Genomic DNA, 20,142 nt, shown 5'->3' with positions numbered 1-20,142 from the left:
AAAGCAACTTCTCAGGACTTGCGTCCTATTGCATCAGTCTGATCTTTTCAAAAGTTAAAAGATGAAGCATATTTTGCTCTACTTTCTCCAGTGTCAGTCTTTGTTGAGCCTTCGTTCTTTGCCCCTCATTAAGGATTCATTTAGATTCAAGCAGTGTCTTTTTAAGAACCAGCAGGGGTGTCACTCACAATAATCACCAAGGCACAAAGACCATCAGTGAGACAGCTGGGGAGGTTGGCATTTGGAGAAACGGGGGTGGGGGTGGGGAAAGGTGCTGGTGATCTGGGGCCTGTGGAGAGAGACACAGTAAGCCAGGAGGGAGCCTTCTCTTAAAGTGAAAATTTGAGACTTTCTGCTCAGATAATAACCAAAAGGGATGATTTAGTTCAAAAGAAAGCTGATAATGTTAGAAATCAGAAAAATATATTTCTTCAAATGCTAACAACAGGAATTCTGCAGATGCTGGAAATTCAAGCAACACACATAAAAGTTGCTGGTGAACGCAGCAGGCCAGGCAGGGTCTCGGCCTGAAACGTCGACTGCACCTCTTCCTAGAGATGCTGCCTGGCCTGCTGCGTTCACCAGCAACTTTTATGTGTGTTGCTTTCTTCAAATGCTGTAAGTAGGTAGTGGGCCTGTCAACAGTGGGAAAGAGGTGAGTTGGTTTAATGTTTTAAGAAGGCATCCTCCACCACACACACACTGGAAAAAAAAATCTATTAAATTGTTAATACTTATTTAATACCTTAAGACTATAAAAGGTAAATTTCACAAATGTGAGAGCAATCATGGAAGACAATTCATGAAGGACATGATGTTAAACTGGGCCTGCTCCTGTTGTATGAGTTGTACCTATTCACCTGAGAACAAGGATTCATAATTGTCGACATTGTCAAAAACAACCTGCAGATTTTGAACATTTATCATGTAGTCAAATATCCCAAACATTCATAAAAACAAACAGTATCAAACAAAATGTGATTATTAATTCATACAGGGGAATTCTTCCTCATATACATGCCATTACTTATCCCTCAACTGTATCATTGAAACAGATTTAACGGTCACTTACTGCAGCTTCTTGTACATTATCTTGCACAAAAATCTCAAGAAAGACCTGTTTAGAAAATTATGGTAACTGACTATAAGGTATTTCACTACATCCTGAAAGGTGCTATGGGATTACAAATTCTTCAAAGCAAAATGGCTTCTTTCGTTCACCAGCCTCTCTCACCCCAACACTTCCCTCCTCCGTATTTCTTTTCCCTCATTTTCTCCCCTTCCTGCTGGATTGTAACCAAGTGTGGCACAGCAGACAGAGCTGCTGCCACACATTTCCCGTAACCCAGGCTCATTCCTGGAACTGTTCATTCCTAGCTGAAAGCAATATGTCTAATTTAGAATTCACTCACGATGTGGGCGTTGTTGGAAGGCCATTTTTACTGTTTATTCTTTTTGGAGAATGTGAGAAGACCTTTCTCTTGAATTGCTGCAGTCCATTGGGTGAAGATGGTTTAATTAAACTGCTAGGTTAAGAGTTGCTGGACTTTGATCTAGTGATGATTAGGGAATGCAGAATGCAATTAGGCTGGTGTGTGACATGGAGAAAATAATGTTTTCTTCAGCCTGTTGCCCTTCACAATCATGTCATAGTCATAAAGGATCAGGCAGCGTGTTCACAGACCCTTCAGCCCTTCATAGCATGTAGGGATGGCTGGTTTGATTCTCTAATGTTCATTGCAGAATTGTTATCTTTTTCATGACTAAACAACATATTGATACTCACTTGACTGACAGCTGGCTCTCAAGACAGAATTCGGCTTCAAGGTGTGATCTAACCCCATATTCTACAGATTAGTAATAGTAAAAATACTACACAGATGGATCCTTGTGCCTGTGTCAGTGCAATATAGTTTATATAGGAACAACCCCTCTACATTGTCTATCAGATTAAGGCAGTCCTTCGTGTCCAACAATGACAGGCAGAGTTTTTAAAGTGGAGAAGCACCTGCACTTGAATAGTTCCACTCTCTCAAGTTCAGAAGTCCGAGTCCAGTGGTATGAACAAGCGTCACAAACTGGGGTCTTCCTTGGTTACAGTGGATGACCGTGATGTCTTCTGCGCCTTGTCATGCCCTTCATTCTCTCTGGAGCACTGCAGTACCACCTCCCAGGCCATTGGATCTCACTGAAGATCTTATCTGCCCCGTCTGCCGGAGCTGGCTTCGCGTGTTAGGATAGACATGCCCCTATCTCACTGGGGTATGAGGCTGCTGGCTACCCCCACCTGGTTTAGACCTCCACCCCCCCCACCCTTCTCGAAGCAGAGTACCAGGGGGTGGATGCTGCCACCCGCAAACAGCTACTCCACTACTTGGAGCCACAGGTGAGAGATGAATATCCAGCGGGGACCAAAGGTAGGTGAGCTGCCCTGGAATGGACACAATACTCCCCTTCACTGGAGGTACTTGCACCAAGTGCAACGAGAGTCAGATTTAAGTAAAGCTTCCCTATAATTTCTAGCAATGTTAAAGATGATGTTTTTCTTCTTCAGGTTAGATTGTTGGGATTCCAAGATAACTTATTAGATTCTACAAGTCATGGTAAAGGTAGCCTTTTTGTCACATTACACTGAAGCTGGGATTTGAATCTTAGTTATAATGTGTTCTGCAAAGAAGTTTTTCTGACAGAACCTGAGTATAGTTTATTTTACTTATGGGGGGAGATTAACCAGTTAACATCTTTCGCTATCCCTACAATGATCCTTGACAAGACAGCTGTGTGAGGACCCCTTTCTATTGTACAGGGAAGTTCTTCGTGATGTGCTGGGGTAACCTTCATGCCTCAATGAACATCAACAAAATAGATGATATATTTATTTATTTTGATTTCTAGATACTTAGTGTGCAGAAGTTGTTTGTTTTATTTTGGATATTACAACAGTCAAAACACTGCTACAAAATTTCATTTCATAGTGCATTGAGGAACTCTTAAGATCTCAAACTTTTCCACTCCCTTTTTTTAAAAAAAAGTAGGAGTGGAACTTTTAACACGGGACATCTCCATTCCTTTCCTGGTAGAAAATATCAATAGACTTCAATGGCAAATGCCATTAATAACATCATTACCCTGAGGGTCATATTAACTTGAAGGTTAACAGGAAAGTTCGTAGCAACTACATGTTAACAAACACTACATGTGGCTTAGGTAGTCCAAAATGTTTTGTGCACCTCTTAACTCCTTCAAGGTGCCTGCATCATCTTCAAAACTGAGATCTGAATACAACTATTGAATAGCGAGAAAGTAGAAACTGAGGAAAAATAAACAGTATTGTCAGTATTGTAACTGGTTCTGCATGTATATTAGGAGAAACAGCTTGCAAAAGATAAAGATGGATCAATTGAAAGCAAGTATTATATTAACAATAAGGAATTTCAGAAACTTAAAGAAATAATGTTTATCTGTCCTCATTGTAGAAGACAATTGAAAACTACCGAGGAATCATGGGGTAAACAGAATGAGGAACTTAAATAAGTTAATAGTAGCAAAGGAGAAATTAATGAACATGATAAACCCCCTGTATATGGGGATTCAGAATGAAGGAATAAACAATCGTAGTCTTCCACTCATTCTTGAGCAGGACTTTACTTTCAACTCCAGTCAGTGTGTTTTTGTGCTGACTCATGCCCATGAATCCCAAGAGTTCATTTTGAAGAATTAGTTACTTGAGATATAATGTTTCTTTCTTTCTCTAACACCTCAGTGTCACTTCAGGATACGGTTTTCCACTTGTAGTTTTTTTTCATGTACTGGGCATGGAGCATCATTACCAAGGTTATCAGTTATTGTCTGTACCTGGTTACCTCCACCGCACCCCTGCCCCAAGAGCAAACTGGCTTGTCATTCTTGCTGTTGTACTAATGAAGATTTTGCCGTAAAGCTGTGTGATAGGGAATCCCAGGGCCTACACTTAGTGGCAATGAAGGAGTGGCAATATATTTCCAGGCAGACCTGGAGGGGAATCTGATCATGGTGTGCTTACTAGCTTTACCATTCTTGGTTTAGACCATTAGACCATAAGACCATAAGACAAAGGAGCAGAAGTAGGCCATTTGGCCCATCGAGTCTGCTCCGCCATTTTATCATGAGCTGATCCATTTTATCCTATTTAGTCCCACTGCCCCGCCTTCTCACCATAACCTTTAATGCCCTGGCTACTCAGATACCTATCAATCTCTGCCTTAAATACACCCAATGACTTGGCCTCCACCTCTGCCCATGGCAACAAATTCCATAGATTCACCACCCTCTGACTAAAAAAATTTTTCGCATTTCTGTTCTGAAAGGGCGCCCTTCAATCCTGAAGTCATGCCCTCTCGTACTAGACTCCCCCATCATGGGAAACAACTTTGCCACATCCACTCTGTCCATGCCTTTTAACATTCGAAATGTTTCTATGAGGTCTCCCCTCATTCTTCTAAACTCCAAGGAATACAGTCCAAGAGCGGACAAATGTTCCTCATATGTTAACTCTCTCATTCCCGGAATCATTCTAGTGAATCTTCTCTGTACCCTCTCCAACGTCAGCACATCCTTTCTTAAATAAGGAGACCAAAACTGCCCACAGTACTCCAAGTGAGGTCTCACCAGCGCCTTATAGAGCCTCAACATCACATCCCTGCTCCTATACTCTATTCCCCTGGAAATGAATGCCAACATTGCATTCGTCTTCTTCACTACCGACTCAACCTGGAGGTTAACTTTAAGGGAATCCTGTACGAGGACTCCCAAGTCCCGTTGTATGTCAGAACTTTGAATTCTTTCTCCATTTAAATAATAGTCTGCCCATTTATTTTTTTCTGCCAAAGTGCGTAACCATACACTTTCCAACATTGTACTTCATTTGCCACTTCTCTGTCCATTCTTCCAATCTATCCAAGTCTCTCTGCAGACTCTCCGTTTCCTCAGCATTACCAGTCCCTCCACCTATCTTCGTATCGTCAGCAAACTTAGCCACAAAGCCATCTATTCCATAATCCAAATCGTTGATGTACAATGTAAAAAGAAGCGGCCCCAACACTGATCCCTGTGGAACACCACTGGCAACCGGCAGCCAACCAGAATAGGATCCCTTTATTCCCACTCTCTGTTTCCTGCCAATCAGCCAACGCTCTATCCACGTATGTAACTTTCCCGTAATTCCATGGGCTCTTATCTTGTTAAGCAGCCTCATGTGTGACACCTTGTCAAAGGCCTTCTGAAAATCCAAATATACAACATCCACTGCATCTCCCTTGTCTAGCCTACTGGTAATTTCCTCAAAAAATTGTAATAGGTTTGTCAGGCAGGATTTTCCTTTAAGGAATCCATGCTGTGTTCTGCCTATCTTGTCATATGCCTCCAGGTACTCTGTAACCTCATCCTTGACAATCAACTCCAACAACTTCCCAACTACCGACGTCAAGCTAACAGGTCTATAATTTCCTTTTTGCTTCCTTGCCCCCTTCTTAAATAGCGGAGTGACATTTGCAATCTTCCAGTCATCCAGAACCATGCCAGAATCTATCGACTTTTGAAAAATCATCGCTAATGCCTCCGCAATCTCCACAGCTACTTCCTTCAGAACACGAGGGTGCATTCCATCTGGTCCAGTAGATTTATCGACCTTTAGCCTATTCAGCTTCCTGAGTACTTTCTCTGTCGTAATTGTGACTGCGCACACTTCTCTTCCCTGCCAACCTTGAGTGTCCGGTATCCTGCTGTCTTCCTCAGTGAAGACTGATGCAAAATACTTGTTCAGTTCCTCTGCCATCTCCTCATCTCCCATTACAATTTCTCCAGCATCATTTTCTATCGGTCCTATATCTACTCTCACCTGTCTTTTACTCTTTATATACTTGAAAAAGCTTTTAGTATCCTCTTTGATATTATTTGCTAGTTTCCTTTCATAGTTAATCTTTTCTCTCTTAATGACCTTCTAGGTTTCCTTTTGTAAGGTTTTAAAAACTTCCCAATCCTCTGTCTTCCCACTAATTTTTGCTTCCTTGTATGCCCTCTCCTTAGCTTTAACTTTGGCTTTGACTTCTCTTGTCAACCACAGTTGCATCCTTTTTCCACTCGAAAATTTCTTCTTTTTTGGAATATACCTGTCTTTCACATTCCTCATTTCTCGCATAAACTCCAGCCACTGCTGCTCTGCCGTCTTTCCCGCCAGTGTCTCTTTCCAGTCAACGTTGGCCAGTTCCTCTCTCATGCCACTGTAATTTCCTTTACTCCACTGAAATACCGACACATTGGATTTCGGCTTCTCTTTTTCTAATTTCACAGTGAACTCAATCATGTTATGATCACTGTCTCCTAAGGGTTCCTTCACCTCATCTCTCCAAGAGGCTGCAGACTTGGGTAGCGCCATTCTATTAGCCTAAACAAGAAACTGCAGGTGCTGCCTGCCTTGCTGAATTTTTGAGTTGTTTGTATTGTGTTTCGTATTTCCAGCATCTGCAGTGATTTTGACGTATGAGCAACATGGTGCATACGTTAGATGGTAGGCATGGCATTAGTGTACCATTAGTGAAAGCATTAGAAATGCTTGGGAGCCAAATAAAGAGGCTGCTCTGTCATGGGTACAGTGGAACCTACTGAGTGTTGGAGCAACACTCACTCAGACCTGAGTAAGCAATGGAAGGAGTCCACCACCTCACAAACCAAACGGCCATCCTCCTCAACTGTTCCTTCTTGCCGCATTCGTAGAAGTTTATGCAGATCTCACACGTGCTCACGAGCCGTTTCAGAACCCATAACCCCAGAATGGAAACAAATCATCACTGACGATCAGGGACTGCATAAACCACCTCATTCAGGTAAGAGTATGTGCCTTGATGTGCCTGGAACATTAACTCAGTTTCTCTTTCCACGGATGCTGCTTGGTTGCTGAGTTCATCAAGCATTTTATTTCATACTCCCAACATCTGCAGTTCTATTTTTGATTTTATTTATCTAATGAACCTTTGTTGCAGGACTGTAGAGACCTTCATGCGTCTAGCTGCTCAGATATTTTAGTTCCTCTCTTTGATTTTCTCACTGGTTTACTGAATTCTGAAATGTTCCCCATCCTTAGGACTTATAGGCCTTTTCTTACAATATTATAAAGCCTTTTTCATTTATCTGATAATGCCTTTAACCCCTCTCGTTAGCCATGATAGGACCACTTACCTTGTTCAGTTTTTGAGCATTTAAAAGGGGAAAAAAATCTTACAAACTGTGTATTAGTGTTTTAATTCTTTAAATGTTAGCTGTTGTTTGTCCACTACCATGTATCTTAATGTAGTTTCCCAGACTAACACAGCCCCCAATGCTTTTGTATCATAGATTAGATTTAAACTAAATAATTTTCAATGTTCATGGAAAATTCTATCATGATATGACCACTCATCCTAAAAGGTTAATTAGGATGTTAGAAAGTTATTAATTGAGCTTTCGATATTGTATTATTTACATTCTTATATAGCCTCTTCCCAGGGTTGTTCCATGATATACCGATATTGAAAATTGTATTGTATACTCCACACTATCATTGTTAATTTGTTTGCCAGATTAAAGTGGTGTATTATTTAAAAAAACCATAAGGCATAGGAGCAGAATTAGGTCATTCAGTCCATCGAGTCTGTTCCATCATGGCTGATTTATTATCCCTCTCAAACCCATTCTCACCATAACCTTTGACACCCTTACTAATCAAAAACCTATCAAAATCCACTTTAAGTACTCCCAATGACTTGGCCTCCACAGCGGTTTGTGGCAATGAATTCCATAGATTCACCACCGCCTGGCTAAAGAAATCCATCCTTATCTCTGTTCTAAAGGGACATTGTTCTATTCTGAGTCTGTGCCCTCTGGTCCTTGACTCCCCCACTGTAGGAAACATCCTCCCCACATCCACTATTCAATGAGAATTCCAGCAGCCCCATTCTTCTGAACTCTAGCAACTACAGGTTCAAAGTCATTAAATGCTCCTCATACATTAACCCTTTCATTCGCAGGATCATTCTCGTGAATCTCCTCTGGAGCATCTACAATACCAGCACATCCTTTCTTAGATAATAGGCTCAAAACTGCTTGCAATATTCTAATTGCAGTCTGACCAATGCATTATAAACCCCTAGCTCATTATTCTTCTTATTATTAATTACATTTTTATTTATTACATTTACCTCTAATTTCCTAATTTATCAGATGCCTACAATGGTTTCAGGACATAAGAAAATTCAAACACGAGGAAATCTGCAGATGCTAGAAATTCAAGCAACACACATCAAAGTTGCTGGTGAAGGCAGCAGGCCAGGCAGCATCTCTAGGAGGAGGTACAGTCGACGTTTCAGGCCCAGACCCTTCGTCTCGGCCCGAAACGTCGACTGTACCTCTTCCTATAGGCGCTGCCTGGCCTGCTGCCTTCACCAGCAACTTTGATGTGTGTTGCTTATAAAAAATTCCCTTGTTTTTTGTAGCATCTCCCAATTATTTCCTAAACAGAGTTCCATTAATTTAACCGCCTTTGTCCCATTTTCAGGACTGTCCATCATCCATTTCCATTTTGTCCATCGTCTCTCACAATTGAGTTTCATGAAATTCTTTATTCACAAGCATGGTTATTTTGAAATTGTGACTTGCAATAGCCATTTAGTGAAACTTATTAGTTTCTATCTGTTATGCACATTCAGAAGCAGTGCCTTTTAAGTATGACTTTTGATTTTATTTTCCCTAGGTGCCACAGTAGATAGTGTTATCTCATTACCTTTTTCATACTTTCTGTCTCTTCCAGATGTGCACTGCCTATTCTACACAAAGCTGTTGTAGCCATTTGACATTTCACTTGCAGGTTTTAAAACTTACTTTTCTGAATACTTCCACCCTCTCCCCCATGTTATTGGTTTAAAGCCTTGACTATATAATTCAATAGTTTACTCATTCTAAACCTGCTGTACAATCTGTTCACTATGACTGTTCGTCAATGACGTAACAGTGGTGGGCCTCATCACCAACAACAACGAGAAGGCCTACATAGAGGAGGTGGGAGAATTCAAGACCTGGTGCAGGCAAGTAACTTCTTCCTCAATGTCAACAAAACATGGGAGATGGTTATTGACTTCAGAAGAACTCACACCACTCTTTACATTGGTAGCACAGCAGTGGAAACTGCGAGAAGTTTTAAATTCCTGGGAGTGCACATCTCATACATTCTCTCATGGTCCCAGAACACATCCTACATAATCAAGAAAGCTCATCAATGCCTCTACTTCTTGAGAATGCTGAAGTGTGCTGGACTATGCACATCAACACTCATGACCTTCTACAGATGTGTAGTAGAGAGCATCCTAACACTGCATCACAGCACTATGGCGGACAGCAAGGCTCTACAATAGGCAGATAAAACTGCCCAACACATCATGGGCACAAGCCCCATACCATAAAGGACATATATACAGAAAAATGCCAGTATTATCATGAAGGATCCCATCCTCCCTGCTCGTGGACCGTTTGTCCTACACCCATCAGGGAAGAGATTATGCAGCATCCACACCAGGACCAACAGACTCAAAAACAGTTACTTTCCCCCAAGCAATGAGGCTGTGAAACAGAGTCACCTCTTTTTCCCTTAATAGGGAGAGAGAGAGAGCCTGTAGTATGTCGAATTACTGGGTGAACAAGTAGTCTTTGGGGTATTGCAAGTCTGTCTTTATTGATGCTTTGCTGCACGCTTGAGTGCTGGGTGGAGGGGGGGTGCTGATGCTTTTTTTTGCTGGTGGGGGGGGAATCATTGCTTTGCTGCTGCTTATGCCTGGGGGGAGGGGGAAGCTGGGGTGGGCTTTGGGGTTCCCACATTTAACTGTTATTTATTCTTAGGGGCACTCCTTCGTTTTGTGGATGGGTGCGAAGAAAAAGAATTTCAGGATGCACGGTATACTGTATACATTTCTCTGACAGTAAAAGTATCTTTGAAACTTTTGATCAACATTTCCACGCACTAACTCACCCCATGCCCCACTGCCACTACCTTATCATTTCCTGCCAGTCATATTAGGCACAGACACTCCTGTACCTGCTGTGTACACAGTATATGTATATAATTTATGTATTTATATTTATTGTATTGTTGACTGCATCTGAACCAGAGTAACAATAATTTTGTTCTCCTTTATACTTGTGTACTGGAAATATCATTAATCAATCCTGAATCTTGAACTCAAAAGCCATCTATAAATCAGTTGACAACACCACTGTCGTTGGCAGAATCTAAGACGTCCACATGGATGCGTACAGAACTAGATAAGCTGGTTGAGTGGTGTTACAACAACCTCGCAAGACTAAGGAATTAATTTTGGGCTTCATGAAAGGGAAGTTTGGAGAAAACACACCAGTCCTCATTGAGGAGTCAGCAGCTTCAACTTACTGGGAGTCGTCATCTCAGAGCATCTACCTTGGACCTAACACATTGATACAATCATGAAGGTGGTATGCCAATGACTGTACCTTAGAAGTTTGGGACTATTTGGTAAGACTCTTGCAAACTTCTACAGATGTAAAGTTAGAGCATTCTGACAGGCACAACACTGCCTGGTATGGAGACTCCCATGACTAGGACTGAAAAAGCTGCAGAGGGTTGTAGACTTAGCCAGTTCCATCACAGGCGCAATTCTCCCCACGAATGAGAACAACTTCAAAAGATGTATCTCAATAAGGCAGCGTTCATCTTTAGGGACTCTCGCCATCTGGAAAATGCCTCTTCATATTAATACCAATGAGCAGGAGGTGGGCCTGAGGACCCACACTCAGCATTTTGGGACAGCTTCTTTCCCTCCACCATCAGATTTCTAAAAGGGTCCATGTTATTCTCTTTTTCACTATTTATATTTGTAACTTATAGTATATTTTATGTCTTGCACTGTACTGCTCACAAAACAACAAATTTCATGATGTGTGATAATAAACCAGATTGATATTTTTAATTTTCTTTAGTCATTACCACAACTTTAGTTTGCTAGTTACTAATTCTATTCCTTAGTGTCTTAATCATACTGTATGTAACTTTGACATTATATTTGACCAGGAAATAAACTCCAGACCACATCTTAATGCAGAACTGTGATGTCACTTCATAACACCACCTTCACCTGAGTGTGGTAAGTACCTGAAATGCACTGATAGTGGTTGAAGCAAGTTTGCTGACAGGATTTAAGGAATGTCTAAATGAGCACAGTATGGACCATATGCTGGGTGGCAGGATGAGTACAGACGGTGCCCACTAGTGGTGAACATGGACGAGCTGGGCTAAATGGCCTGTTTCTCTGCTAAGTGATTCTATTATTCTAATATGTCCCAACTCAGTACACACCTCAATTCATCTGTTGTAAACCCTTAGCCACACGTTTCTACACTGCAGACAGGGAAATTCCAGGTGGTCATTCTAAACTCCATAAGCTTTAGGCCATTCAAGACTTTCCCTAACTACTCATCAGCCTGGTGCTCAAAATTCTCAGAAGGAACTGGCTTAAGCAACTTAATGATTTTATATTTCTTGTCCTTGTCTTCAAAGTTCCCCATCTTACCTCTGTCATTTCTTCTTGCCTTACTACTCTCCGAGATGTCCATCCACTTACACATCCGGCTTGTGATTATTCAAAATATAATTGTACCAAAACTGCCACCGATGATTTCAGTTACCGGTGCTCAGGAATTCTCTGCCTAAATCTCTCCACCAGCTTTCATTATTCAAAGCAATCCTTAAAATGTTCCTCTCCAACAAAGGTCCTGGTCATCCATTCAAGTCGTTTCTTGTATCTCTGTCAAATTTTATGTATTTATCATTCACTTATCTGAAAAAAGTAAAGGAATAGGGTAGGGGAGTGGTCCTGCTTATGTGCTGCAGGAAATCAAGTTAATAACAAATAAAGAATTAACATGATATACATTTCAGTAAACAAGCTGCTTCTCTTTGGATACTAGCCTGCAAGTATTGGTTGTTCACACTTAATTCAACCAGTGTTCTTACTTCAGATAAGATAATCAACCTAATCCTGCCTTCACCTGACATTCAAATGCTTAAAGGCACCTTTAAGTGGTTGAAGGGACATCACCATGACCAAAAGAGAGAACTCCAAGCCAGACTAAACATTTCTCTACCCAGCATCTTGTTAGAAAATGTATAGTCGCTGAAGAACAAGACTGAGGACCTAAGGGCAAGATTGTTGTATTGGAGGAAAATGAGGAATTGCAATGTTCTGTATTTCACAGAGACATGGCTCACTCTGGACACACCAGATGCGTGGTAAGACGCAAGAGCTTCTTGATACACCAGATGGACCAGATATGTAATTCAGAGAAGGCAAAAGGTGGAGCCTTGTGTTTCATGATAAATGCTTTGTGGTGTTTGGAAGTAGCAGTCTGGTCCACTCTTGTTCCCCCAATCTGGAACATCTGATGATTAAGTGCCGACCATTCTACTGACCAAGGAAGTTCTCCTCTGTGATCCTGACCACAGTTTACATACCATCAAAGGCAGATGTTAAACAGAGTGATCGATGTAGTGACTGCTGAGATTAGCAAACAAGAAAGATGACTTTCACATCTTTGTCGGGGACTTCAATCTGGCTTGTTTGAATAAATCTTTGCCCAATAATTATCAACATATCACCTGCAATGCCAGGGGTCCCAACACACTCAACGACTGTAACATTACGATTAGGAATGCCAACTGTTCCTTGCCTTGACTGCATTTCAGGAAATCTGATCACTTAGCTGTTCTACCCCTACCTGCATACAGGCAGACGCTAAAGAGCAAGGCTCCAGAGATAAAGACAACAAAGTGGTTGTGGGAAGCTGAGGAACAGCTGTGGGATTGCTTTGATTCAGCAGACTGGACCACGTTCAAGGACACAGAGGATCTGAACGAATACACCACGGTTGCTACAGACCTCATACAAACAGTCATAGATGAGGGTGTCCCCAAAAATAACTCAGTCTTCCCTAACCAGAAGCCCTGGATGAACTCTGAGATCTACAGTCTGCTGAGGGCCAGATCAGTGGCATTCAGGTCTGGTCAAGAGGTCCAAAAAGCCATCTCACACGCAAAGTGGCAATTCTGGACCAAATGTGAATCACTCAAGGCTGCTGGACAGCTGTAGCAGGGCTTGAATGCTGTTACCCACTACAAACTGAAACTAAGCAACATAGGTAAGGCTTTGCTTCCAGATGAGCTCAACGCCTTTTATGTTCAGTTTGACCATCAAAACGTGGAGGAACCTTCACAGACTTCCGCAGACCCGGATGACCCTGTGATTTCAGTCTCTGAGGTCTACATAAGACATAGGAAGCAGAATTAGGCCATCTGGCACATCAAGTCTGCTCCACCATTCAATCACAGCTGATGCTTTTATTTTCTCCTCCTCAACCCCAGTTCCTAACCTTCTCCCCAAAACCTTTGATGCCATGTCCAATCAAGAACCTATCAATCTCTGCTTTAAGTACACCCAACGACCTGGCCTCCACAGCTGCATGTGGCAACAAATTCCACAAATTCACCACCCTTTGGCTAAAGAAATATCTCCCCATCTCTTATTTGAAAGGGCATCCCTCTATCCTGAGGCTGTGCCCTCTTGTCCTAGACTCCCACCATGGGAAACATCCTTTCCACATCTACTCTGTCTAGGCCTTTCAACATTCAAAAGGTTTCAATGAGATCCCCCCTCATCCTTCTGAATTCCAGCAAGTACAGACCCAGAGCCATCAAACGTTCCTCATATGATAACCCTTTCATTGTGAACCTCTTCTGGACCCTCTCCAATGCCAGCACAACTTTTCTAAGATGAGGGGCCCAAAACTGTTCACAATACTCAAGGTGAGGCCTCACCAGTGCCTTATAAAGCCTCAGTATCACATCCTTGCTCTTGTATTCTGGACCTCTTGAAATGAACACTAACATGGCATTTGCCTTCCTCACCACCAACTCAACCTGCAAGTTAACTTTAGGTGCTCTGCACAAAGACTCTGAAGTCCCTTTGCATCTCATATTTTTTGGATTTTCTCCCTGTCTAGAAAATAGTCCACACATCTATTTCTACCACCAAAGTACATGATCATGCATTTTCCAACATTGTATTTCATCTGCCACTTCCTTGCCTATGGTCCTAAGTCCTTCTGCATCCTACCTGTTTCCTCAACACTACCTGCTCCTACACCAATCTTCATATCATCTGCAAACTTGGAAACAAAGCTATGTATTTCATCATCTAAACCTTTATATACAGCATAAAAAGAAGTGGTCCCAACACCGACCCCTGTGGCACACCACTAGTCACTGGCAGCCAGCCAGAAAAGGATCCTTTTATTCCCACTCCCTGCCTCCTACCAATCAGCCAACGCTCTAACCATGTTAGTAACTTTCCTGTAATACCATAGGCTCTTAACTTGGTAAGCAGCCTCTTGTGTGGCACCTTGTCAAAGGCCTTCTGAAAGTCCAAATATTACAACATCCATTGTATCCTCTTTAGCTATCCTACTTGTCATCTCTTCAAAGAATTCCAACAGGTTCATCAGGCAGGATTTTCCCTGAAGGAAACCCTGCTGACTTTGTACTATTTTGTTCTGTGTCATCCTTAACAATTGACTCTTTAACATCTTTCCAACCCCCAAGGTCAGGCTAACTGGTCTACAATTTTCTTTCTGCTGCCTTCCTCCTTTCTTAGAGAGTGGAGTGAAATTTGCAATTTTCCAGTCCTCTGGCACCATGCCAGAGTTCAATGATTTTTGAAAGATCATTTCTAATGCCACCACAATCTCTAACACCACTTCTTTCAGAACCCCAGGGTGCAGTTCATCCGGTCCGGGTGACTTGCGTACCTTTAGGTCTTTCAGCTTTTTGAGCACCTTCTCCCTTGTAATAGTAACTGCACTCACTTCTTTTCCTTCACACACTACAACATCAGGCATACTACTAGTGAGAGCATCCTTCAGGAGGGTGAACCCACAGAAAGCATCCAGCCCAGATGGGGTACCTGACCGAGTACTAAAGACCTGTGCTGACCAACTGGCTGGAGTGTTCACCGATTAATCTTTAACCTCTCACTTCAGCAGTTTTTGGTACTGACCTGCTTCAGGTAGACTTCAATTATACCAGTGCTTAAGAATGTGGTAACCTATCCAGTTGCACTTACATCCACTGTGAAGTGCTGTGAGAGGTCGGTGATGAAGCCCATCAACTCTCGTCTGAGAAGCAACTTGGATCAACTCTAATTCAGCTACTGTCACGACAGGTCAACAACAGATGCCATTCATTGGTTCTTCACTCAATCCTGGATCAGCTGGACAGTAAAGACGCATTCATCAGGATGCTCTTCGGTGATGACAGATCAGCATTCAATACTATCATCCCCTCAAAACTAATCAATAAGCTTCAAGTCCAGACCTCAATACCTCCACGTGCAACTTGCAGACTCTGTTCAGTTCAGATTGGCAACATCTCCTCCACAATCTCCCTCAGCACAGATGCACCACAAGGCTGTGCGCTCTACTCTCTTTATACTTAGAACTGTGAGGCTAAGCACAGCTCCAATGACATTTTTATGTTTGCTGGTGATACTACTGTTGTTGGCCAAATCAAAGGTGGTGACAAATCAGCATATGGGAGGGAAAATTAAACTCTGGCTGAGTGGTGCCACAACAGTAATCTCACTCAATGCCATCAAGACCAAGATGATTATTGATTTCAGGAGGAGGAAACCAGAGGTCCATGAGCCAGTCCCCATTGGGGAAATCAGAGGCAGAGACGCTCAGTAACTTTAAATTGTTTGGTGTTATCATTTCAGAGAATCTGACCTGGGTCCAGCACGTAAGTGCAATTATGAATAAAGCACATCACCACCTCTGCTTTCAGATAAGCATGTCATCTAAAACTTTGATGAACTTCAATAAATGTGTGGTGGAGAGTATATTAACTGGTTTCATCATAGCCAAATACGGAAACACTAATGCCCTTGTATGGAAAAGCTGGCAAAAAGATGATAGATATGGTCCAGTAAAGCCCTCCCCACCATTGAGCACATCCACACGGACTGCTGTCGCAGGAAAGCAGCATCCGTCATCAAGGATCCCCAGGACCCGCACCACCAGGTTCAGGAATAGTTATCACCCTTCAACAATCAGGCTCTTGAACCAAAGTGAATAACTTCACTTGCCCCAATCATTGAAATTTTCCCACAACCTATTCAACACTTTCAAGAATTCCTCATCTCATGTTCTTGATATTTATTGTTTACTTATTATTTTTTTATTTTTGTATTTGCAGTTTGTTGTTTGTTTTGCACGTTGGTTGTTGTCCGTCCTGTTGGGTGTAGTCTTTCATTGATCCTACTGTGTTTCTTGAATTTATTGTGATTTCCCACGAGAAAATGAATCTCAGGGTTGCATATCATTACGTTTATGTACTTTGAACCCAGGCTAGGCAGAAGCTCAGTGCATATCTTGTCTTGATTGAATGCAGATTTGAAGGTGTAGAAGGAATGAGGGGAAATAAAGCAATAAAATTACTGGTCTTATAAATCTAAACAAAGGAAACTTTTTATTGCTCCAAAATACAAAAAAAATTCAAACTTCAGACTTTAAAGTGTAGTTGACTTCTAATGATTTGGTCTTTTGAATCTTAAGTATTGGTCACCATTACTCATTATGTATAGAATTGGATAAAACAAAGGAGTTTTACTTCCACGCAAAGGGATTAAATAGGTGAAATTGGGAATTATAGGGAGCTGGGTGCTCCAAAGCTAAACAGGACTGCATATACCTAGCAAATAAAATCTCTCCACCTCTCAAATACAAACTGCAGAACCAATGGATTCCTTTAATTTAAAATATAGTATGTACAATGAAAATCATTGACTCCACTGCTCTTTATCACATGCATTCTAGAAGGAACTTCTGTCTTCACAGCCTAGCTTCAAGCAAGATTCACAGCGCAGAGAGGCAGATCTCTGTGTTTCACTGTGCCATTTCTTCCGCTATGGCTTTGCTCATTTTGTCCTTCAAGTATGCAACCTTCTGCCACTCTGACTTCAGTTCAAGCCAATCATAATATGGCACCTGCAGAGAAAGATGGAGCCAAAACAGTGGATGGGTACAACAAACACATTATTTTCTCAACACCCAAGTATCATGTACAGAAGAAATTACTTATCCATGGATTATTTGTACTCAACTTGAGGGCTTTGTGCAATTAATATATTAAATAATAGATATCTGATGGTTTTTAAGCAAGCAATTGGTATAATTTACAGAGATTAATATCTACATAGAGGAAAAAACCAGTTCAGAACTGAATAAGTTCAGAGGACAGATGTCCAATTGCATTGAATAACTTACAAATAAAGGCAAGAATCTAATAGAATGAATCACATTATTTACATTTACAACAAACAGTAGGTGATTTACAGGTTGAACTCAAAAAAAATTACAAAAGAAAGCAAGGTCAAATCTAAAAGAAAAGCAAAAAAATTCCTGGGAGACAACAGACAAGGTAACAATATAGCAGTAAATGAGCTTAACAACCAAGAAGCAGAACTTAAAGTGGATCAGAAGCCACAGAAGGAGTGTCAAGTATAAAGTACTGCAATGAGGATGAAGTGCTGATAAAAAGACAATTAGTTTATTTTAAAATTGCTTAATATTTAAATAAGTATACTACAAATAGAAATATTACAGAAGGGATTAAGAACTTACAGCAGAAAAGAGACTAGAAGGGGTAGAGAAGGACAAATGTGGCAGAGAAACTGGATCCATAGAGAAGACAGGAGACAAACAGAATGCCACTGTTACAGTAGAGGATGAGAAATTATTTTTTTAAAAATCAAACTGTTTACTGTATAGTATTAAGAGTCTGGGACTGACTATTTGAACTCTCTATTTGAGATTCATTAGGATTCTTTAGCACCTGATTCCTGCCAGATAATATTGAGAATGCTTAAGTTGTTCTGATACTTAAAATTGTTAATACTGATTCATCCTTCCCTCCTAAAAAAAACCATAGGTAAGGTACAAAGCTATTAAAAGCAATATTAAAGCCCAAAAATCTGTGGAGTGTTAAAATATATGCAGAGAGGACCCTTGTTTGTTTTTATCCCATTTTAATACAGGTAGCTCCTATAATTCTGCTGGTGTTCAGTCTTTGTCTTCAAGGCATTTGTGGACATTATCCTTGCCAAACATAAGCAACAGTTAATATTCTCCAATGCTTTTTAATACCTGTCTCATGAGCTACCAGCTAAATATTTTTGATTTTCCTCCTGTGCATTTTAGGAACTTTTAGAAAGATGGTTTACTCTTACTTCAGAGTTGGAGACTTACATCCACAACCAAGAATCCAGCAACCTTCAAGTGCCGACGAGCCATTGCAAACCGTCCTAACAAATCTCGGCTTCGTGACATGTAATTTGGATATTCCCTAGCCATGAGCGCCAATCTGTGAATTTAAAGAGGTGTTCAGATGGAGACTAGAACTGCAAAACTTGCATGGAAACAACAATAAAGTAAGTCCACACAGAATGTATCACAAGAAGTTGTCACATAAACTATTCCACAATAACTTACACATTTGTTGATGTCTCTTACAGCATCCGTACACTCTACTTAATTGTAGGCACAGCAAATTTCATGCTTGTTCCAATATTCAAGTCAGCATCACCCATGAGTACTGGCGAAATATAGAGCTGGTACTAACCTGAGATGTATTGATTCCAACTAAACAGGGGCCATAAACTTCTAACATGCTACTTCTGACAAAGTAACTAACTTTTAAAGACTGCTTCTTTACATAAAAGCACTTAGGACACCCTGTGCTGTTTGTTAAAGGTAATAAATAACTGCCAATCAGTTCGAAGACAGGATCACATTCTACCAACCACTGTACCTCAGCAAAAACTACGTGACCTTACCATCCACTTCAGGTAACAATAAAAGCTATGGAAATCATAAAAGAGTGAATGAAGAATTTACTTTCTCCTGTATAGTTTATTTCTTTGGTTGATGGGAGTGGAAGGGCTCTGTGTAATAATACAAGGGGATCTGTTCATAGAGTATCTGGGCTTTCTGCCCACACCTCCAAATGTAGGAGGTGGTGGGGAGGGGGGGGGGGAATGAAATACAGCAAGCAGATAAGCTGCTTTGTTCTGGGGGTAGTATACAATGCAGAAAGCCTCATTGCATGCTTTTGTGAATTATATGCAAAAGATCACTGAAGGGTAAAATGAATTAGCATTAAAGGCAGTTTCGTTCCAATATTGAGGCTATAAGAGCACATGCATTCCTTCAATTGCTCCAATAAAAGATGCAAAGAGAAGCCCAGTACCTATTGACTACAAAGTTTTAATTAGTTATAAATAAACCAGAGAAGCTGGAGTTGTTCTCCTTGCACACCAGAAGGTTGAAAGGTGACATGGTAGAGGTTTCAAAATCAAAAAGAATCTAGGCAGTTAAGAGAATACAAAACTGCATAAAAAAGCTGAATTAGGATGTGTAGCCATATAATCAGATCATGCCTGATGTGACAGTGACTTCAACTTGCAAACTACTCCACACTACCTGTCACTCCACTACATTTCCAGAATCCATCTACCTAGCAAAGCTTCTGCTTCTATGGCCCTTTAAAGAAAGTTTAAAAGACTTATGACACTCTGATAAATTTTTATTTCACCAGTGCTAAATATGTGACCCCTTGATTTTAAACAATTACTACTTTCAGAATCTCCCACAATAAAAGGGAGCATTCTCTCCACATCCATCCTGTCGATAACTCTTAGGACCCTGTTTCAATTAAATCCCTTCTGACTCTTCTAAACTCAGTAAATATAAAGGCTAGCCTATCTAACCTTAATAGGCTATGCCTTGTATTCACCGGATAACCTGCCTACTTCATATAGTGGTCTAATAAACTTCCTCTGAACCAATACTGTACAGAGGACTCTAGATGAGGTCTTACCAATGCCTGATGCAACTTCAACATAATCATCCTGTTTTTATATTCAATTCCACAAGCAGCAAACAGTAACATTTGATTTACTTTCCCAATTACTTGTTGCACTTGCACTCTGGACTTCTGCGAAT

The 20,142-nt window shown here is 41.0% G+C and overlaps 1 protein-coding gene across 2 annotated transcripts in view; it reads right to left on the bottom strand.

Annotated features, from left to right (window-relative positions):
- Positions 1–16,597: 16,597 nt before the first annotated feature.
- tbrg4 (transforming growth factor beta regulator 4) overlaps positions 16,598–20,142 on the bottom strand; it is a 33,735-nt gene continuing 30,190 nt past the window's right edge. For both annotated transcript variants that reach the window (XM_063057294.1, XM_063057288.1), the window contains exons 10-11: positions 18,388–18,502; positions 16,598–17,127 (exon numbers count right to left, since the gene is read on the bottom strand). In XM_063057294.1, coding sequence (XP_062913364.1) covers positions 17,026–17,127; positions 18,388–18,502 — 217 coding nt within the window. In that variant the 3' untranslated portion in view covers positions 16,598–17,025. The remainder of the gene's footprint in view (positions 17,128–18,387; positions 18,503–20,142) is intronic.

This window comes from Mobula hypostoma, chromosome 1 (genome assembly GCF_963921235.1).
Source record: "Mobula hypostoma chromosome 1, sMobHyp1.1, whole genome shotgun sequence".
Lineage (NCBI taxonomy): Eukaryota > Metazoa > Chordata > Chondrichthyes > Myliobatiformes > Myliobatidae > Mobula > Mobula hypostoma.
This window is presented reverse-complemented; position numbering and strand designations above follow the sequence as displayed.